The sequence below is a fragment of the Entelurus aequoreus genome, linkage group LG20 (genome assembly GCF_033978785.1).
Source record: "Entelurus aequoreus isolate RoL-2023_Sb linkage group LG20, RoL_Eaeq_v1.1, whole genome shotgun sequence".
In the NCBI taxonomy this organism is placed as follows: Eukaryota; Metazoa; Chordata; class Actinopteri; order Syngnathiformes; family Syngnathidae; genus Entelurus; species Entelurus aequoreus.
The window spans coordinates 1421881-1445655 of record NC_084750.1 but is presented as its reverse complement, the minus strand read 5'-3'; the positions used below and the strand labels follow the sequence as shown (position 1 = coordinate 1445655).

The window sequence follows — 23775 nt, the reverse complement described above, 5'->3', positions numbered from 1 at the left end:
TACTGAGAGGACGACTTTCTGACTGTTGGACATTGGGGACAAAAACCTGACTTTTTATGCACAATGTAGTACACTTAGTTTTTAAATAATATTGTTTTGTACATTATTGCTTTGTACTTCATTTATTTACACTTTGGTAAAATGAATATGAGCTAATATTGTCTGTTTATTTAAATGGTATTAATGTAGAAATATACTGTAACACTCCATACATCATCAGCCTGATTTGTATATACTACCTAAACTGTGAAATTTGGTGTGAACACAAACCACATTCTTGGTTCCAGTTGGGAAAAGGCCTAATCAAAGTACAGTCCTAGTGGTGTTGCCATGTGACATCAGTTAAAGTAGCAGTAGAGTGGAAAGAAAAAATTACTTTATATGCTTAATTGTGTTTCATTGTATCCATTAAACCATATCCAATTAGGTTTACAATTCGCAAAGTATGTGAAAATACCATCTAAACATCACAAAATGCCACAAAATCAGTCTGCCATCTTCAGCAATTTCCGTAGATTCTACGTCACTGTGGTAACACTTCAGCACTCTGACCATATTATTAGATCAGTCATATTGGAAATACGCAAACATTGTAAAAAGATGTGCTGTTTATCATTCACAATACTTATGTAAGACAAGAACACATATGTTTGGCTTTTTTTATGCATTCTAAATGGTAACTAAATATCTAACAATTCAGTCAACAGATGAAGGGTCCTTTGTTGCGCTCATTATACTCTCTAAAAACATCCAGAAAGCGCCAACAATACTCCATTTACATTTCGTGACCTGAAAATTAACCATATATGAGTGATATTGTTATTATAACGGCGGCCGCTTCTGCTTGGTCTCAAACTTGCTAAAAGTAAATTCTAGATTATAATTCACGCATCTCTCACCTGGTAGTATACAAATGTGGTCATGGACCGACAGGCTGGTCCATTTTCACATCCCCCGAAATGGCCAAATAGACACGCTAATTCTTGCAACTTTGTTTGAACCCTTCGTGAAGATTGTGATTTAATTTTCATCTAATCGGAATTATGTGAGCGTCCCGTTGGTAGACATCCCAGCAAGAGTGGAAATATTACAGTAAGTGTTTGTTTTATTATGGTTTATTATGGTCAGTTTGTATGTTTAGCATCTAGCAATGCTGCTAATGCTATAGTGTCACAATAAAGCTACATCCGTTTAGCACTTGCCTTCTAAAACTTATTGCTCATCCTCTTTGTGTTTGGCCTCAAAAATATAAGGTCCTGGATGATAATTTTCCCCAAAGTAATTATTGTTGTTGGCTCTCACAAAGTCTGCTTGATTAGCATTGTTGTTGATGAGGGAGGGATCTGTGGTTTCTCCTCTACGTCACGCGATCACGTGACTGGCTTCCTCATCATCTCTCAAAATGGCTCAGGAATCTCCGGGAGATTGATACCATTTTGATCATATCTATTTACTCCCAAAGTTTTTAAGTCTTTTGGTGTCATACATCAGATTTATATGATAATAGCTTCATTATAGAGGCAACTTGTTTTTCCACTCTACTAGTACTTTAAGATCAGGAAGACCTGTCTCATGCTGTGTAAAAAAACATGCTTGTGAATATAGTCATTCACCAAAGTCATGGTGTTCTCTGGGAATTGAACCCATCGCAAGTGGACAGTTCAGATTGTCCTAGTGTCTTATCTTGGTGATAAAAGTTATCTTAAAGGAGTCTAGATTGAACCCAGACTGCATCCTTGTTACCAGACAGACCCACATTGTGTAAGTTTTACTGAGCTGCAGCTAACCATTGACAAGAACAAAACTGATGACAGCGTTTGATGAGCTCAATGCAACTTAATGGAGCTCATAAAAAGCTAGGCGTGAAACCAAAACAATGAAATCTTAATCCTAACTGCTGAGGTAAGTACCTGGCAAATCACTAACCGCAATTGTCAACAGTAAGTACAAGTATGTGCACAGTCAAAACACACACATCCATATTTGAGTCAAGAAAATCACAGCTGTTGGTATCCCGTTCAAACGCTAAAGACACTTTGAGCACAATAAAATGGATTTGAAAAGTAAGTACACCAGCTACATTTCAACAGAAGAGAGAATATATATTCAGTACGACTGAGCAGAGATAAGGTGTGACAAGGGAAAAGGTAAAAGCAGGAGGACTACTAATGAACTACTTACAGTTTCATCGGTACAGATGGAGTGGACTTGGGTGCCGAACATCACAGAGGTGAAGATAAGGAAGAGGAGGCCCTCAAAACATAGGAGGATGAGGAGGATGACAGTTGCTGGTGGAGAGAAGGAACTGCACTCTGGGGGAGGTGGAGATATGAAGGAAGAGGATCCTATGAGATGTTGCTACACTATAAAACACCATACTATACACTAAAAAGAATACACACACACATACATACATACATACATACGTATATATATATATGTATATATATATATGTTTATATATATATATATATATATATATATATATATATATATATATATATATATATATATATATATATATATATATATACATACACACACAGTCATGGCCAATATTGGCACCCCCGAATTTCTGTCAGATAATGCACCACTTCTCCCAGAAAATTGTTGAAATTACAAATGCTTTGGTATTTACATGTTTATTTCTTTTGTTTGCATTGGAACAACAACCCCCCCCCCCCCCCAATGTAAACGTAAGCAGCTACACAACAGTTTATATATGTGATAATCATTGAACAACAAAACGGCACATTTTTTAATACAAACAAATATCAAATAATTATAGATGCATTTTACTTCACATACAAAGTCTACAAGGTAGTGTCTGCATCATGAGCTTAAACTTCATGAATTATTGTGGCCTATAAGTGTCACCAAAAAAACAATTACCATTCCATTTCAACTTACAGACAAGCATGAGTCTATTCCAGACCGTTAATATTAAATAGGTTTGTGTGTTTTTTAACATGGAAGATGGTGATGAAACCGGTCTGGAAAGGCTTATAGACGGTTACATGGTGAGGAAACCGGTCTGGTAAGGCTTATAGAGGTGTTAGATGGTGAGGAAACCTGTCAGGAAAGGCTTTTAGAGGGGTTAGATGGTGAGGAAACTGGTCAGGAAAGGCTTTTAGAGGGTTTAGATGGTGGGGAAACCAGTCTGGAAAGGCGTATCAAGGTGATAGATGATGAGCAAACCGGTATGGAAAGGCTTTTAGAGGGGTTAGATTGTGAGGAAACCGGTCTGGAAAGGTTTTTAGAGGAGTTGGATGGTAAGGAAACTCATCTGTAAAGGCTTAAAAAGGTTTTGGATGGTGAGGAAATCGGTCTGGAAAGGCTTTGAGGGTTAGATGGAGAGAAAACTGTTCTGGAATGGCTTTTGGAGGGGTTAGATGGTGAATAATTGGTCTGGAAAGGCTTATAGAGGGGTTAAATGTTGAGGAAACCGGTCAAGAAATGCTTTTAGAGGGGTTAGATGGTGAGTAAACTGGTCTGGAAAGGCTCGTAGAAGGGTTAGATGTAAGGAAACTGGTTTGGAAAGACTTATAGAGGGGTTGGATGGTGTGTAGTTGATAAGCAAGTGTTTTCATGTTGTTTGGATCTGAATCTGTTCTTTTTCCCCAGCCTTGACGTAACAGCTCCAGTCTTGAAAAGTGATGAATAATTCCAGCGGCGCGTGAAGGTTGAATAAATGGCAGAAATGAAAGAAAGCATAGATTTGAGCACGGTTGCGAGAAGAGGATCACGCTGACAAGTGAAGGGTTGGTATTTTGGGGTTTGGTATTTCATACATCAGGGAGTAGAAAAGTGGGAGAAGTTCAGGTGGAGGAAGCGGCCAAGGATTTCAACATCATCTTTTTCATGACAATTACATGCCAGAGTACAGTTGGGCTTTAGGGACAGGGAGTCGAGAATATTGATAACCCAAATCATCGTTTCAGATGATTACACTGGAGTAATTATTTTTATTTAGTGGGAATAATTGAGTCCTTGTTAAGTAAAATATGGATTTTATTCATTTCTTATTTGTTCAACTTGACCACCTGTAGCTTTCATTAATTCCTGGTTGGACCAGGCAGCCGTTGAGAAGAAAACAAACGGAGGTAAGAGAGTCTAAAATGCTGCTTAGTGTATTATTGTAGTGTTAGCACTTGGATATTTTATCAATATTGATTTGTGAAACATGGTTGTCAAAAGAAGACTTGATTGCAGAGCGGGAGATGATGGTCTTGAAGGAAAGAGGAAGTGGTCAGGTCAATACTAAGATATACAAAAATAAGTACCGGTACAACCCTCACGGTTCCACAAACATTTATATATTTTCATGAGACAACATTCATGAGACAACATTCCAATAAATTCCAAATAAATACAATTCTGAATTAAAAATACAAATATAGATACACCATACAGAAACATTAAGTATTTAAAGACAAAAAGGGTTTTCAAGTTCTGGCTTCTCCTTAGCACTATTGCTAGCCAAGACTGTGTTTGTTTACCAAACTGACCTGAGACCCACTTCCTGTCCCTCACTCATTGTACTCTGTGGAGAACAGAAAGTTGTGTACGCAACAATCAGATTACAAATACATGTTCCATTACACCTCTAATATCTGCTTCTTACTTCGCCCTTCCCCCTTGGCAAACATAGTGAAACTTGTTATAGTATTTTTTCAGTAATCCTGTTCTACTATGGCAAAAATAACTGTTGTGAAATAGAAATTCAATAAAACAACAAAACCAGTTGTGTATAATATGTATACAGGGCTCAAAATTTAACCACAGCAACTGCCGCGACCACCCTCGTCATTTGCCGTAATGCACTAAAAAATTGACCAACATCGACGACAAGAACATGCCGTGACCGCCCTTGACTTTTTACTTGTTAAGGGACTAGGGATGTAACAGTAAACAGTATAATGATAAATTGCGATAAAATTCCAGATGGTTAGTAATCCAGTCTAATTTTTTATTAACCGAAAAACTGTCATTTATTAATGCATTTTAGGTAACACGTTTTAGGCTTGATAATAATGCCGGACTAACGACACAGACTTTGCTCCAGAGATTTCTCCTCAGAGTAAGCGGAGCCAAGCGCTTGGTTTAACATCATTTTCCCTCGCTTCCCGCCATGCATATAAGAGCGCACTGCTGTTAGATGGCAACAGGTGTGGACAATATTGGAAACAGACACACTTGTTCCCACACTAAAAGTATACAGCAAAGGAGAAAACGATTTGATGTTGCTTTTATTTTCTCAATACAGCGTCCATCAGCTGCTGTGACAGAGTTAAAGGCCTACTGAAATGAATTTTTTTTATTTAAACGGGGATAGCAGATCTATTCTATGTGTCATACTTGATCATTTCGCGATATTGCCATATTTTTGCTGAAAGGATTTAGTATAGAACAACGACGATAAAGATTGCAACTTTTGGTATCTGATAAAAAAAAGGCTTGCCCCTACCGGAAGTAGCGTGACGTAGTCAGTTGAACATATACGCAAAGTTCCCTATTGTTTACAATGATGGCCGCATGAAGTGAGAGAGATTCGGACCGAGAAAGCGACAATTTCCCCATTAATTTGAGCGAGGATGAAAGATTTGTGGATGAGTAAAGTGCAAGTGAAGGACTAGTGGGGAGTTGAAGCTATTCAGATAGGGAAGATGCTGTGAGAGCCGAGGGTGACCTGATATTCAGCTGGGAATGACTACAACAGTAAATAAACACAAGACATATATATACTCTATTAGCCACAACACAACCAGGCTTATATTTAATATGCCACAAATTAATCCTGCATAAAAACACCTGCGTGTTTGTTATGCTAGCTCCTAGCTCCTCTGCTAGCTCCTAGCTCCATAGAACACGCCAATACAATTCAAACACCTGATCAACACACACAATCACTCAGCCCAAAAGACAGTTTACCTAACCCAAGGTTCATAAAGCTTATATATTTTTAAAAAGTTACGTACGTGACGCGCACATACGGTCAAGTTATCGAATGTTTAGCAGCCAAGGCTGCATACTCACGGTACCTGATATTCAGCTGGGAATGACTACAACAGTAAATAAACACAAGACATATATATACTCTATTAGCCACAACACAACCAGGCTTATATTTAATATGCCACAAATTAATCCTGCATAATAACACCTGCGTGTTTGTTATGCTAGCTCCTAGCTCCTCTGCTAGCTCCTAGCTCCATAGAACACGCCAATACAATTCAAACACCTGATCAACACACACAATCACTCAGCCCAAAAGACCGTTCACCTAACCCAAGGTTCATAAAGCTTATATATTTTTAAAAAGTTACGTACGTGACGCGCACTTACGGTACGGTACGTGTTATGCTAGCTCCTAGCTCCTCTGCTAGCTCCTAGCTCCATAGAACACGCCAATACAATTCAAACACATGATCAACACACACAATCACTCAGCCCAAAAGACCGTTCACCTAACCCAAGGTTCATAAAGCTTATATATTTTAAAAAAGTTACGTACATACGCAAAAAAAAGCCAAAGCTGCATACTCACAGTAGCACGTCTGCGTCTTTGTCATCCAAATCAAAGTAATCCTGGTAAGAGTCTGTGTTGTCCCAGTTCTCTACAGGCGTCTGTGTATCCAAATCAAAAGTCCTCCTGGTTAGAGTCTCTGTTATCCGAGTTCTTCCATCTTGACTGCATCTTTCGGGAATGTAAACAAAGAAGCGCCGGCTGTGTACTGTTGTGGCTGACTACGTTCGAAAAATACGTCCATTTCGCACCGACAACTTTCTTCTTTGCTTGCTTGGCTTCCTTCTCCATAATGCAATGAACATGATTGAAACAGATTCACGAACACAGATGTCCAGAATACTGTGGAATTATGAAATGAAAACAGAGCTTTTTCCTATCGGCTTCAATGTGGAAGGCATACCCGTGTTCGCCGGGCTACGTCACGCGCATACGTCATCCGCAGAGGCGTTTCGAACCGGAAGTTTAGCGGCAAATTTAAAATGTCACTTTATAAGTTAACCCGGCCGTATTGGCATGTGTTATAATGTTAATATTTCATCATTGATATATAAACTATCAGACTGCGTGGTCGGTAGTAGTGGGTTTCAGTAGGCCTTTAATGAGGTGAGGAAACATGCAGCAGTTGATGTGTTGTGAACGTTGTCACAACTTGTTTATAAAGTCTTTAGTTTGTTTACTGGGATGTTCACTCATCCTTTATTTAACTGCTAACTTCATCAGTGTTCAAATAACATCACCCCAACAATGCTTTACCTAACAATCAGTAACCATGATTTCAATATTGATAACAATAATCTTAATTATTACTTTGGCCATAATTGGCAGCCCTAGATCTCATATATGAACACTATTTTTATCTATATGGACAAAAAGTGCAGTTGCGTCTTATGGCCATCAGGTGCCATCTTTCAACACACACACACACACACACACACACACACACACACACACACACACACACACACACACACACACACACACACACACACACACACACACACACACACACACACACACACACACATATACATATATATATATATATACATATATATATATATATATATATATATATATATATATATATATATATATATATATATATATTAGTAGTGAGGGAAAAAATCGATTCGAATTCGAATCGCGATTCTCACGTTGTGCGATTCAGAATCGATTCTCATTTTAAAAAAAATCGATTTATTTTTATTTTTATTATTTATTAAAAACAATTTTTTTTATTAATGTTTGTAATGATAATATCAATGAGGGATTTTTAATCACTGCTATGTTGAAATTGTTACTAATATTGATACTGTAGTTGATAATATTCATTTTTGTCTGACTACTTTTGGATTGTTCCGTGTCATGTTTGTGTGTCCTCAATCGCTCTCAATTGCTCTGTTTATTGCTATTCTGAATGTTGCTGGGTCGGGTTTGGTTTTGAAATTGTAAGTTAAAGTTAAAGTTAAAGTACCAATGATTGTCACACACACACTAGGTGTGGTGAAATTTGTCCTCTGCATTTGACCCATCCCCTTGTTCACTCCCTGGGAGGTGAGGGGAGCAGTGGGGAGCAGTGGGCAGCAGCGGCGCCGCGCCCGGGAATAATTTTTGGTGATTTAACCCCCAATTCCAACCCTTGATGCTGAGTGCCAAGCAGGGAGGTAATGGGTCCCATTTTTAATAGTCTTTGGTATGACTCGGCCGGGGTTTGAACTCACAATATTGCATTATTATGGTATTGTTGTGTATTGTTTTCATAAAAAAAATTAAATAATAAATTTAAAATTTTTTAAAAAAATCGTTTTTGAGACCCCAAGAATCGATTTTGAATCGAATCGTGGGACACCCAAAGATTCACAGTCCTAATATACCTGTGTATGTATGTATATATATATATATATATATATATATATATATATATATATATACATACACACTACCGTTCAAAAGTTTGGGGTCACCCAAACAATTTCGTGGAATAGTCTTCATTTCTAAGAACAAGAATAGACTGTCGCGTTTCAGATGAAAGTTCTCTTTTTCTGGCCATTTTGAGCGTTTAATTGACCCCACAAATGTGATGCTCCAGAAACTCAATCTGCTCAAAGGAAGGTCAGTTTTGTAGCTTCTGTAACGAGCTAAACTGTTTTCAGATGTGTGTACATGATTGCACGAGGGTTTTCTAATCATCAATTAGCCTTCTGAGCCAATGAGCAAACACATTGTACCATTAGAACACTGGAGTGATAGTTGTTGAAAATGGGCCTCTATACACCTATGTAGATATTGCACCAAAAACCAGACATTTGCAGCTAGAATAGTCATTTACCACATTAGCAATGTATAGAGTGTACTTCTTTAAAGTTAAGACTAGTTTAAAGTTATCTTCATTGAAAAATAAGGACATTTTAATGTGACCCCAAACTTTTGAACAGTAGTATATATATATATATATATATATATATATATATATATATATATATATATATATATATATATATATATATATATATATATATATATATATATATATATTGTATGTTATATATATATATATATATATATATATATATATATATATATATATATTGTATGTGTACACATGCATGCTTTGGAGCCCCTGCCTCTAAAGAAAATAATGTTTGGTGCCCTAAAATATGAGCCCTCCTTTAAGGCAACACTTTCCTTGACCTTAAAAAGTTAAAATTAGAGCTGTGAATCTTTAGACACCACACAATTCTACTCGATTCTTGGGGGTAACGATTCAATTCGGAATCGATTCTTGATTTAAAACTGGTTTTGTTTAATAAAATTCTACCCAAACATTTAATAAACTCAAATATAAATAAGGCAACAAGAGAAGTATCCAACAATCTTCTTTTCTAAAGTAAATGTCTACAGCAGATATGAGCATCTACATCAACAATACGATTTGTCTGAGTCGCTGTACAGGACAAATGACAAGAAAAAAAGATTTTTAAGATTTTTGATGGTTTTGAATCGATTAAGAATCGTGATTAATCTGAAAATCAATTTTTTGACACCCCTAATATATTGATATATATATATATATATATATATATATATATATATATATATATATATATATATATATATATATATATATATATATATATATATATATATATATATATATATATATATATATATATATATATATATGTTTTAAGTCAATCCAAATTCTTCTGTTTCCTTTGACTAATTTTCTAGTCCAGTCGTGTGTGTAAAAAATGCCTTCCAACTGTTAATCGGTTCTCATCGTTCGCTTAAAAGAGCCGTTCAACAGACACGATTCGTTCGGGAAGCTCACATCTGTAGTAAATGCTTATTCTAGCTTCTGGGAAATAATAATTAGACAACACTTACTTGTCCAGTCATCTTCAAAGCAGTAGAGAAAATGAAAGACCACCATGACGAGAACATGGAGGGAGATGAGTGCAATGTACATCTGAGTGGCAAAAAGAAGAGAGGGTAGAAAAGTCAACTGTATATCACTCGGCAAATATTACTCCTAAATATAATAACTGGAAAGCGCCAAGAAGTAGACAACTTACAGTGAAGAGCACAAAGTACTTTTGATTGCTCTCGCCAACACAGTTGTTGACCCAGGGGCAGTGGTGGTCCATCTTGCGTATGCAGCGTTTGCAAACACTAGTCAGAGATCGATGGGAGCACATGAACCATTCCACCATTAAGTACTGGTCCTTACGATTAACAACCGGTTTGCAAAAACAACACTTAAAGACAGGTACATCTCAAGCATTTGGAATGTTTGACAAAAGTTCATTCTTTTCAGCTATCAAACAAAAATGGATTGGAGTTTACCTTAATTTGACCACAAGGATAAATACAATTCTCTTGATCTGAGGGGAGGGAACGACTGGGGTGCTGTCACTGTGAAAAGTGAGGATTTCCTACTAATTTGGAGGATTTTGGTTTTATCATGGTTTAAAGACATTTGAAGTGAACCAGGATTTTATTTCAGATAAGCAGGAGGAGAGATTTGGTTTAATGGACAAGTAGAGCTTGGGGACATCAGCATAGAGGTGGCAGTGAATGTTGACTTTGCAGAAAGCAAGACCAATCCAATCCAATCCACTTTATTTATATAGCACATTTACACAACAAGAATGTTTCCAAAGTGCTGCACAGCCATGTTAAAAACAATATTAAAAACAATATTATGCTACACCAATGACTGAATAAAAACAAAGAATAAATGAATAGAAAACCAATACAGAGACAATATAAAAAATAAATATGATTAAAAACTATTTTAAAGGGTAAACCAATTAAAACAGTAAAATAGACATCAAAATTTATTTTAAAAAAACACACAGGACAACAGAGGACAGAAGACCACACAACTCACGTAGTGTTAAAAGCCAAAGAATAAAAGTGAGTCTTAAGACGAGACTTAAAACACTCCACTGTGGAAGCAGTTTGAACATGGAGGGGCAGAGTGTTCCAGAGTTTAGGGCCGACCACAGAGAAGGCCCTGTCTCCCCTGGTTTTAAGTCTCGTCCTGGGCACCACGAGCTGGAGCTGGCTCTCGGACCTCAGAGCGCGTGCAGGAGTGTAAATTTAGATGAGGTCTGAGATATACTGAGGTGCCAGTCCTGTACAACTCCTCTCTGGGAGGGAGGGGGGTATTAGAATGACGGGGGATGCAAAACAATAACAGTGTAATACGTTTTCATAACATGGTCACTAATGCCTAGTTTCTCTTGTTATATTCTTATTTTACTGTTATATTTGTATTCTCATTGATGCTTTTTGTTTTTATTCTATTGCAATATTTTTCTATTTTGTTTCCATTTATACCCCCATTATTTACTTTTTTAAATGCGATCTCAATTCTTTACACTGCTGCTGGAATTCTAATTTTCCTGAGGGAACTCTCCTGAAGGAATCAATAAAGTACTATCTATCTATCTATCTATCTATCTAAAGCAAACAGCAAGGATTTAAAATCAATTCTAAAATGAACAGGGAGCCAGTGCAAACTCCGAAGAATTGGGGTTATATGCTTGCGTTTCCTGGCCCCTGTTAAAAGTCGTGCTGCCGCGTTCTGGACTAACTGCAACCGGGAGAGAGCTTTTTGGCTAATGCCAGCATAAAGTGCATTGCAGTAGTCCAGACGACTTGAAATAAAAGCATGCACGACTTGTTCAAAAAGGTTAAAAGATAAAAATGGTTTTACCTTTGCTAAAAGACGAAGATGATAAAAACACGATTTTAAAACGCCATTGACTTGTTTGTCAAATTTAAAATCGCTGTCTATAGTGACGCCAAGGCTGGTGACTTTGGGACGCACATAATTTTGCAATGGTCCCAAGTCAGTGAGGGCCGGATCAAAAACTAAAAACTGAAATTTCCGTTTTTCCCTCATTCATTATTAAAAAATTCTGGGCTAACCAAGCCTTGACATCACATAGACAGTTGAGAAGCAGAAAGCATGACCAAGGGAGAGGACTAAGTGATGGAGAGTCGGGGGCCTAGGACAGATCCCTGAGGCACACCTGTTATGACTGCAGAAGGCAGTCCAGGTGCTTAAGGTGGAACTCCAAGTGGTTCCAGGGTCCAGGCAATGTAACAGTTTTTTTTTTTTTTTTTGCAAGTGTTTTTTTGCAATGTGACGACGGGCCAATGACAAACGAGTCACGGACCACATATGGTCCCTGTGCCGCATTAACTATATGGCCACTATAGTCTTAGTACTGTACTATATTTGTTCATCCTATGGTCACATTTGGGATGCGAGTCACATGGTTGTCTTCCGTCAGCGCCAGATTTAGTCAAATCAGCTGTTCACCTGGCGGGTTTTTCCCTGTCTGATAAAGAGGTGAAGAATGGGGGAGTCTTTTCTTAGCTGCCGCCTTTTTTTACTTCCTTAGCACATGTCAATGTTTACTTTTGTATATATATTTCAACACAAAAAACGTACTTTGGAGCAAAGTACGTTAGAAATGGCAACAGCAGAGGGTGAATGCCCCACAACAAGAGGATAGAGAAAAAGGAGATTATTGACTACAATGGCGGATGCACACAAATTTTCGGGACTTCTGCAGATCTCAAATACACATCAGCAGGTACCCGAAGGTAAGAAAAGTTGGTGTTGAATAATAATATTGGAAACAAAACACCAGATAATGTCTCCTAACAGGTAACATTTTGAGATTGTTATACACACACCATAATAATACTGTCTGACTACAGTAGCTGTAATGTTCGATAATCCATCAATCGGTGCGGCTTCATAGTTTACCAAAGTCGTACAAAACGAACATTTTGACGGATTTTTGAGCGCCGTGTGTAATGTTCTATATTCTCAATGAAACATCAACATTTTGGTGTTATTTGCTTGCGGGTACTTTACTGAACAGGCGCCATCTACTAAAAACACTTATCATTACACCATGTACCAAACAAAATAGCTTGGAGGTCGATAAGCACAACCAGAATTAATCTGTACATTAGGCGCACTGTCCATTTTTGAGAAAATGAAAGGATTTTAAGTGCGCTTTATGGTCGGAAAAATACAGTAATTGAATTTTTTCTGCTTCAAGAGTTACCAGGGAATGCAATTATTGCGTCACTTTTTTGGAAATCACTGCCAGGCACCATGGAGAGACATTTAATAAGTTTATCACCCATACCTATTTCAGACATGACTAGATTGTTGAAGTATTGAACCTACCGGTAATATGTGGTGAGGACACCACTTTCAGTTTTTGCATTGAACTCGTGAAATGAATGAACTTTTGCATGACACTGACATTCATGGCGATGCGTTTGTGGACTCAAACACGAGCTGCAACGACTGCAGCCCACGATGCCTTGCTCACCTGCAGTGGTGTGCTCGGTCAGGCTTGATGCTGCAGCACTTGGGACATTTGTAGACCACTTGTCCGGGTTTCAACTGAAGGCTTTCTATGTATTCCATTGTTGCATTGCCTTTGGGTACTGCTCCCTGAAAGAAACAGAAATACTTTGCACCAAAGGTTCTGAACTTTTCCACTACAGAGTCCCAGCCCCCCTAAAATATTAACACTGAATTAGTAACCTTACTCTTGATCATATTCAATAATCTACCTAACCTTGTGAAATGATATGGGAACCCTGTTTTTTAATTTTTTCAACACATAAACCTTAAGCTTTGGTCAGGCTGATTGGGTAAAAATAAGTACCAGCCAAGGGACTTGTAAATAACAGATGAAAATGTTTACATACAATTATGTAGTGCTGAAATGAATAAACTAAATTAATAATGAATATGTTTTTTAACTAAACTGTCAATAAAATTAAAGTGCAAATGAAAATACAGCTTCACCACTTTAGTCATAATTTCTGCGCTTGAGAAACTTCTGTGACTTTAGCTCCAGACTTCTTCTGTTTGATATTGTCATTATTACTCAGTGGCCTAGTGGTTAGAGTGTCCGCCCTGAAATCGGTAGGTTGTGAGTTCAAACCCCGGCCGAGTCATACCAAAGACTATAAAAATGGGAACCATTACCTCCCTGCTTGGCACTCAGCATCAAGGGTTGGAATTGGGGGTTAATCACCAAAAATGATTCCCGGGCGCGGCACCGCTGCTGCCCACTGCTCCCCTCACCTCCCAGGGGGTGAACAAGGGGATGGGTCAAATGCAGAGGACAAATTTCACCACACCTAGTGTGTGTGTGACAATCATTGGTACTTTAACTTTTTAACTTTAACTTACTATAAGTGGTGAAAAAGTGTATTAAAACTGAGTACTGTTGCGGCCCATAAGGACCAAAGCTGAGAAACACATATTTTTGGTGTCCCAATAGGGGGAACTCGCGGCCCAACAATGGTTAAAAAACTCTGGTCCAAATGTTAGTTTAGGTTTGGTTCTATCAAACCATGTGAAAACTATTAGCTAACATTCTTTTAATGTTACATGTTTAAGCAAGTAGATTAATACATCAGGAGAGAGGATAACTAAACAGTACGTAAACACGTCTGTGCACACTAGCATCCAAAAAACGGAAATGACGCATTATTGCACACGTCAGGAGTCAAAAGAGGAGCATTGTAGACATATTATTGTTAGAAATACTTAAATTTAATACATTTTGAATATATAATAATAATATACACTACATTAACAATATAATAATAATATACAATATAATAAATATAGATGGACAAGCGGTAGAAAATGGATGGATGGATGGATTTATAATAAAAATGTGTCTTACATGGGTGTTGATATTTAACCTTTTTAAATGTGTACATGTAGTAAGGTGGTGTCTCCTACATGGGTGTTGATATTTGAAGGAAGGTGGTGTCTGTTGTATGGGTGCTGATATTTGAACTTTTTAAAGGTGTACTTGTAGGAAGGTGGTGTCTCCTACGTGGGTGTTGACATTGGAACATTTTTAAAAGTGTACAAGTAGTAAGGTGGTGTCTCTTACATGGGTGTTGATATTTAACCTTTTTAAAGGTGTACACGTAGTAAGGTGGTGTCTCCTACATGGGTGTTGACATTGGAACAGTGCCAAGTGCAAAAAGGTGACTTACAGGGTCGGTGCACATGGCCCTGGCGTGCGAGGCGAGGGCCAGGAAGGCCAGGGCGTTGAACAGAGAGCCGTTGATGACGCTGTAGGTCAGGTTGTTGGAGGGAAGCAGCATAACAAAGAGCACCACAAACTCTGCGTAGAAGACCAGCAGCCACGTGATGAGGGCACAAACGATGCCGCAGGCGTCCCTGATGAACCACATGGCAGAGGCGGACGAGGCGGTGATGGCGTCTTTGGAGACGGGGATGCGTTGCTCTGCTTGCATGAAACTGGACCCGGCCCAAACTTGACCACGACCGTGCTCCACATCCCTGCATCTGCGGACCGGATTCTTCATGCTTCATCTACGCTACAGCTGCTGCTCACACTGCGCCTTCGGCCTTCAGTCCATGCTGCTGGAGGAGCAGAAAGGACATTTACCTTCATGCTGTTATGGAAATGTTGGTCAGCATCATGGCGGCCATCCCATCATCTTCACATACGATGACATAACTACTACTGACAAACAAACAAAACAAGCATACAGTATACCGTCACGTAGGCCTTAGAGAGCAGAATTAAACGGAAGAAAAGGACAAGAGATCACATTAGTTTGTGTTTTTTTTTGTGGTTGCTATGCCTAAATATAACTTGTGCAAATAAACTAACGTCATGTTAAGTCCTAGTAATAAATATTGTGATTGTTGGTCCAATACACCGTATTTTCATAACAGAAACTATAAGCTTAGTTGTTGTTATTGTGCAGGATGACCCCAGCGTCTTTGGTGATATTTCTTAGCATCAAGATCAATCAATCAATCAATGTTTATTTATATAATATATAATAATAATAATAACAAAAATATAAAACTGAACAACGGGGACATCTATAGCTAAATAATGAGACAAAATATCAACTTCACAGCATTAAAACAACTGCAGACATGAATTGTAGATGACTAATATTTGTAGCAGGAAATCAACTGCAAACAAACTTATCCTTTTTCTCATTGGCGTCAAGATCACAGCAGCACGGCACTCGTTATGTCAATCAAATACGTTACTTAGCGATGTACGAATAAGTACAACTATGTCTTTCAAGGATTAATGTTTAATTTGTGGACCCCTCAGATGCAATGACATGATGTGCTTCTTTTCTTCTCTACATCCCTGTGAGTGTCAAATGAAGTTAGGTCAAGGCGAGCAGTAACGTCTTGGTGATAACAAATGGTTTGAATCTATAAGTTTTCTTAGGAGTGTATAAATCCACTCCATCCCAATTTGAATATTTGTTTATGATTGCTTGTCTATTTGCCATTGAAGGCCTACTGAAACCCACTACTACCGAACACGCAGTCTGATAGTTTATATATCAATGATGAAATCTTAACATTGCAACACATGCCAATACGGCCGGGTTAAGTTATAAAGTGCAATTTTAAATTTCCCGCTAAACTTCCGGTTGAAAACGCCTTTGGATGATGACGTATGCGTGTGACGTAGCCAGTGAAACAGGAGTATCGGTAGCCCATTGAAGCCAATACAAAATAGCTCTGTTTTCATTTCATAATTCCACAGTATTCTGGACATCTGCGTTGGTGAATATTTTGCAATTTCTTTAATGAACAATGGAGACTGCAAAGAAGAAAGTTGTAGGTGGGATCGGTGTATTAGCGGCTGGCTGTAGCAACACAACAAGGAGGACTTACTTGGATAGCAGACGCGCTAGCCAACGCTAGCCGCCGACCGCATCTGTGATCGGGTGAAGTCCTTTGTCGCGCCGTCGATCGCTGGAACGCAGGTGAGCACGGGTGTTGATGAGCAGATGAGGGCTGGCTGGCGTAGGTGGAGCGCTAATGTTTTTATCATAGCTCTGTGAGGTCCGGTTGCTAAGTTGCCAAGTTAGCTTCAGCGTCGTTAGCAACAGCATTGTTAAGCTATGCCAGGCTGAGAATTATTAACCGTGTAGTTACATGTACATGGTTTAATAGTATTGTTGATCTTCTGTCTATCCTTCCAGTCAGGGATTTATTTATTTTGTTTCTATCTGCATTTGAGCCAGATGCTATCACGTTAGCTCAGTAGCTAAAGAGCTTCGCCGATGTATTGTCTTGGAGATAAATGTCACTGTGAATGTCCATTTTGCGTTCTCGACTCTCATTTTCAAGAGGATATAGTATCCGAGGTGGTTTAAAATACAAATCCGTGATCCACAATAGAAAAAGGAGAGAGTGTGGAATAGGGCTGAACGATTTCAGGAAAAAATCTGATCACGATTTTTCTGACAGAAATTGCGATTTCGATTTTGACTCACGATTTCTTTTCAAATCAAGCTTCAGTAACAGTAACAGATTTAAAACATGACAAAAAATGATATACCATGAAAACATTAAATGCTATGTAATGCAAGGATGAATACTAAAAGGTAAGAATTGCTTCAAACATGTATTTATTAAGAAACATGCATGTACATTCTCCAAAGTTCTTGACCAACAGCAGTTATTAAAACTAAAGAACTAAAACCAGTACAAAAACCTTAATTATGTTAAGATAAATAAAAAAGTTTAAGTTAAATAAAATACAAAACAATTCCAACACAAAAAGCAATGCTTAATATATAATAAGAAAAACAAAATTCAACAACTTCAATAAAGGAAAAAAAGGATCCTGACCTTATGTAAACAGTCTTATACTCAAGTAGGTAGGTCAGTCTTTTATGGCTCAAGAGAGCTAGCCTATCAACATCTATAGCAGCAATTCAAGTACTTTATTCAACCCTGGAAGAAACCTGAACAATATTTTAAAGTGAAATTGAAAAGTAATGGTAATAAAGAAAATACTATTACAAAAACAAAATGACCCAACCTCTGCCCTTCTGAAAAATATGTCAGACATTAAAATAGGTGGGTCATTCATTTACCGCTTAGCAGCACCCAAATATTGCACATCTATTCTGTTAACAATAGAACATAATATTCCTGAAAACTAGCATTTATCTTTTTTTTTTTTACAAAAACTGACACCACAAGTCAGGGTAAAGTGCAGAACAAACACAATCTAAAAAGTACTTTAACAATAATACTTGCTTCCCTGACATCTCTACATCACTCTTCACAGATTTTTGGTCAAGAAAACTAGCATGTCAACCTTTGATGGTTTAAGACATGAGCGCTGACATGTGACAACATTGCCACTAGCACTAAACAATCTTTCTGATGTAAGGAGTTATACTGGCAAACGACGCTGTAATTGTGGTATGTTTGCTACAATGGGCTGAATCGCTCGGGGTTGACTTTTCACCGGACTTTTTGGTCATACATTCGTCGTGTAACTGCCGGTGGTGATTTTTCAAGTGCCGGAATAAATTAGTCGTGTTGCCTTGGGATGTGGCGACTTTGGCCCGACAAGTTTTACAAAGTACCTGTTTCTGATGCACATCTGAAGTTTCGAAACCGAAGTAGTCCCAAATGACAGACGTGCTGCTCTTCTTCTGTATTAAAACTAAATCCTCCTCCACTTCTGACCCGGCGGCAGCAGCCATTTCCTCCAGGACGTTTGTTTCTTCACCAAAGTTGTTAGTGGGCGTGTACGCGGTAGCCTCGTCAATGGCCGCCTCTGATTGGTTAGCGTGACGGCATGCCCTGCTCACAAGTAGTTTACCACTTCTGATTGGTGAGTTTGACAAGGCATGAGAGTAGCACGAGCAGGCTGCATATACACAACAGACATGTCAGCCAGGAGAGCTAAATAACGTTCGTCTAAAACCGAAGCCTTCACGATCTCAAGATTGAGACTTCTGAAATCGCAATTTCGATCTGAAAACGATAAATCGTTCAGCCCTAGTGTGGAATCCAATGAGCCAGCTTGTACCTAAGTTACGGTCAGAGCGAAAAAAGATATGTATTGCACTGCATTCTAGTCCGTCACTCTAACGTTCCTCATCCACGAATCTTTCATCCTCACTCAAATTAATGGGGTAATCGTCGCTTTCTCTGTCCGAATCGCTCTAGCTGCGTTGAAAACAATAGGAAAATATGAGGAGGCGAACAACTGACTACGTCACGCTACTTCCGGTAGGGGCAAAGCTTTTTTTTATCAGAGACCAAAAGTTGTGAACTTTTTCGTCGTTGTTCTATACTAAATCCTTTCAGAAAAAATATGGCAATATCGCGAAATGATCAAGTATGACACATATAATGGATCTGCTATCCCCGTTTGAATAAAAAAATGTCATTTCAGTCGGCCTTTAAACATTTCAAAATACGCCCAAATCAGCACTGATGCAGGTCAATAAACAGTACCCCAATGGGGCTTGGACCATCGCCTGAAACCCGGAAGTGCGTCTAGGTCGCGTGATTGCAACCCAGCTATATACTGTACACATCACATACAAGTTGTATATACTGTACACTTCACATGCAATTTGTATATACTGTACACATATGTGTTTGAATCTATAAGTTTTCTTAGGAGTGTATAAATCCACTCCATCCCAATTTGAATATTTGTTTATGATTGCTTGTCTATTTGCCATTAAACATTTCAAAATACGCCCAAATCAGCACTGATGCAGGTCAATAAATAGTACTCAAATGGGGCTTGGACCATCGCCTGGAACCCGGAAGTGTGTCTACGTCACGTGATTGCAACCCAGCTATATACTGTACACATCACATACAAGTTGTATATACTGTACACTTCACATGCAATTTGTATATACTGTACACATATGTGTGTATAACCATTGTATTTGTATATACATATAACATATGTATATGCATATATGTAATTTGTATGTCATATGCATATACTGTATATAATATGTATGTACATTTTATTTGTGTATACATATAACATATGTATATGCATATATGTTATATGTGCATATATATACATATACATATATATATATATATATATATATATATATATATATATATATATATATATATATATATATATATATATATATATACACACACACAGGACTGTCTCAGAAAATTACAATATTGTGATAAAGTTCTTTATTTTCTGTAATGCAATTAAAAAAACAAAAATGTCAAACATTCTGGATTCATTACACATAAACTGAAATATTGCAAGCCTTATATTATTTTAATATTGCTGATTATGGCATACAGCTTAAGAAAACTAAAAAATCCTATCTCAAAAAATTTGAATATTTCCTCAGACCAAGTAAAAAAAAAAAAGATTTATAACAGCAACAAAATCAAACATTTGAAAATGTCAATTAATGCACTCAGTACTTGGTTGGGAATCCTTTTGCACGGGTTACTGCATCAATGCGGCGTGGCATGGAGGCAATCAGCCTGTGGCATTGCTGAGGTGTTATGGATACCCAGGATGCTTCAATAGCGGCCTTAAGCTCATTTGCATTATTGGGTCTGGTGTCTTTCAGCTTCTTCTTCACAATACCCCACAAATTCTCTATGGGGTTCAGGTCAGGGGAGTTGGCAGGCCAATCGTGGACAGTAATGCCATGGTCAGTACACCAGTTACTGGTGGTTTTGGCACTGTGGGCAGGACCCAGATCATGCTGGAAAATGAAATCATCATCTCCATAGAGCTTTTCAACAGATGGAAGCATGTAGTGCTCTAAAATCTCTTGTTACACAGCTGCATTGACTCTGGACTTGATGAAACACAGTGGACCAAACACCAGCAGCTGACATGGCTCCCCAAACCATTGCTGAATGTGGGAACTTCACACTGGATTTCAAGCAACTTGGATTTTGCTCCTCTCCAGCCTTCCTCCAGACTCTAGCGTCTTGACTTCCAAATGAAATACAAAACTTTCTTTCGTCTGAAAACAAGACTCTGGACCACTCTGCAACTGTCCAGTGCTTCTTTTCCATAACCCAAGTCAGACGCTTCTGCCGTTGTCTTGAGTTCAGGAGTGGTTTGACCATGGGAATATGGCTATTGTAGCTGTATCTGTTGAAAAGCTCTATGAAGATGATGATTTCATTTTCCAGCATGATCTGGCACCTGCCCACAGTGCCAAAACCACCAGTAACTGGTGTACTGACCATGGCATTACTGTCCTCGATTGGCCTGCCAACTCCCCTGACCTGAACCCCATAGAGAATTTGTGGGGTATTGTGAAGAAGAAGCTGAAAGACACCAGACCCAATAATGCAAATGAGCTGAAGGCTGCTATTGAAGCATCCTGGGCATCCATAACACCTCAGCAATGCCACAGGCTGATTGCCTCAATGCCACGCCGCATTTTATTTTACTTAGCCTTTATTTAACCAGGTAAAAAATCCCATTGAAATCAAAGATCTCTTTTCCAAGGGAGACCTGGCCAAGAGGGCAGCAGCAAGGTCACATTAAAAACAGTAAACAACACATAAAACATCAAATTTACAACATTAAAACTTGCTCACATGACATATGTGCATACAAACAAGATAGACTGAAATCCTTTCACAGAAGCTTTAAACTCATTCAATGTAACTGTAATTGATGCAGTAATCCGTGCAAAAGGATTACCAACCAAGTACTGAGTGCATTAATTGACATTTTCAAATGTTTGATTTTGTTTTGCTGTTATAAATCTTTTTTTTTACTTGGTCTGAGGAAATATTCAAATTTTTTGAGATAGGATTTTTGAGTTTTCTTAAGCTGTATGCCATAATCAGCAATATCAAAAATAATAAAAGGCTTGCAATATTTCAGTTGATGTGTAATGAATCCAGAATGTATGACATTTTCATGTTTTTAATTGCATTACAGAAAATAAAGGACTTTATCACAATAATCAAATTTTCTGAGACAGGCCTGTGTATATATATATATATATATATATATATATATATATATATATACATATATACACAGTATATACAGTATATATATATACACACACACAGTATATACAGTATATACACAGTATATATATATATATATATATATATATATATATATATATATATATATATATATATATATATATATATATATATATATATTAGGGCTGCAACAACTAATCGATTAAAATAGATTATAAAAATAGTTGGCGATTAATTTAGTCATCGATTCGTTCGATCCATGCTATGCGCATGGATCAGGGGCATTTTTTTTTTAAAATTCTTTAAATAAACCTTTATTTATTAACTGCAACATGTACAAACAGCTGAGAAACAATAATAACAATAAGTATGGTGCCAGTATGCTGTTTTTTTTCAATAAAATACTGGAAAGGATAGAAATTTAGTTTGTCTCTTTTATCCGATTATTAATCGAAGTAATAATCGACAGATTAATCGATTATCAAATTAATCGTTAGTTGCAGCCCTAATTATATATATATATATATATATATATATATATATATATATATATATATATATATATATATATATATATATATGGCAGCACGGGGTTAGTGCGTCCGCCCCACAATACGAAGGTCCTGAGTAGTCTTGGGTTCAATCCCGGCCTCGGGATCTTTCTGTGTGGAGTTTGCATGTTATCCCCGTGACTTCGTGGGCTCCCTCCGGGTACTCCGGCTTCCTCCCACCTCTAAAGACATGCACCTGGGGATAGGTTGTTGGCAACGCTAAATTGGCCCTAGTGTGTGAATGTGAATGTTGTCTGTCTATCTGTGTTGGCCCTGCGATGAGGTGGCGAATTGTCCAGGGTGTACCCCGCCTTCCGCCCGATTGTAGCTGAGATAGACTCCAGCGCCCCCCGTGACCCCAAAGGGAATAAGCGGTAGAAGATAGATGGATGGATATGTGTATATATATATATATATATATATATATATATATATATATATATATATATATGTATATATGTTTACATTTATGTTATAAGATAAATCCGACTGAAGGGAGTTTAAATTATTTCAGAGCAAACTTGTTAACTAATGATATGACTAATGATGAGAGTTTTTTATTTTTTAAAGAAGATATTTCAACAATTTTCGGATGAAACTTCCTGACTCAAAACTATTAGCAGCTAACATTTTAGCTTAGCTGCTAACGCTAACTAGCTGCAGTATTTACATACCTTTTAGCCATTTCATGTCATCAATCTGCACTTGAGCAGACAACAACTGGATTCCGGCAACGTGTGAGTGCCATCACATTGCGTTGAAACACGTCCTTTGATGACTTTAGGGACAAAAGTCAGGGCGCTGCTTGTACTAGCTTAGTAGCTTAGAAGCTAGTCCTTGTTACTTCCGCACCTACGTGCGACTCATGGGTCTATCGTGAACAATCCTGCTCCTACACTCGCATTGTTAAAATGAGTCAGATCCCGACTTTCTGTTCAAGTCGCCGTGTTAGGTGATGAAGTATTGAGTCTTTGTGTTACATGAGCAGAAGGGTCATTACACCAACAGCACGGTCATGAGTGGACCCGTTTAACTCAATGAGATGGGTCTTTCATTTTTATATTTGATCGTCTGTTCTTGTAGCAATCTGTTCCATATTGCAAATATAAGTAACAAACATTTCATGTAAGTGTTTTTTAAAATCGGAAATTATTTTTACATGAATCCACAAATTAAAAAAAAAAATCAGAGGAATGTCAGCTAGAAGAGGCGGCTCCTTATAGCGAGTCGAGCCATAAGAATAGTTTCCCATCATTACTCGTACTTTCACTTTCTTCTTCTATGGTATTGAAGAGCAGGTCAGGTCAGCTGTGCATTCCTGCCACAAGCACAAC

General features: G+C 37.8%; 1 protein-coding gene across 6 annotated transcripts in view; it reads right to left on the bottom strand.

The window, feature by feature from the left end:
• The window catches only part of zdhhc3a (zinc finger DHHC-type palmitoyltransferase 3a), a 50463-nt gene extending 27002 nt beyond the window's left edge, over positions 1-23461 (bottom strand). For 5 of the 6 annotated variants that reach the window (XM_062029144.1, XM_062029148.1, XM_062029147.1 and 2 more), the window contains exons 1-6: positions 23116-23461; positions 15098-15491; positions 13399-13523; positions 10105-10201; positions 9917-9998; positions 2182-2312 (exon numbers count right to left, since the gene is read on the bottom strand). In XM_062029144.1, the coding sequence (XP_061885128.1) occupies positions 2182-2312; positions 9917-9998; positions 10105-10201; positions 13399-13523; positions 15098-15433 (771 nt within the window). In that variant the 5' untranslated portion in view covers positions 15434-15491; positions 23116-23461. The remainder of the gene's footprint in view (positions 1-2181; positions 2313-9916; positions 9999-10104; positions 10202-13398; positions 13524-15097; positions 15492-23115) is intronic. The other variant, XM_062029146.1, reaches the window with a different exon arrangement.
• Between the last annotated feature and the right edge of the window lie 314 nt (positions 23462-23775).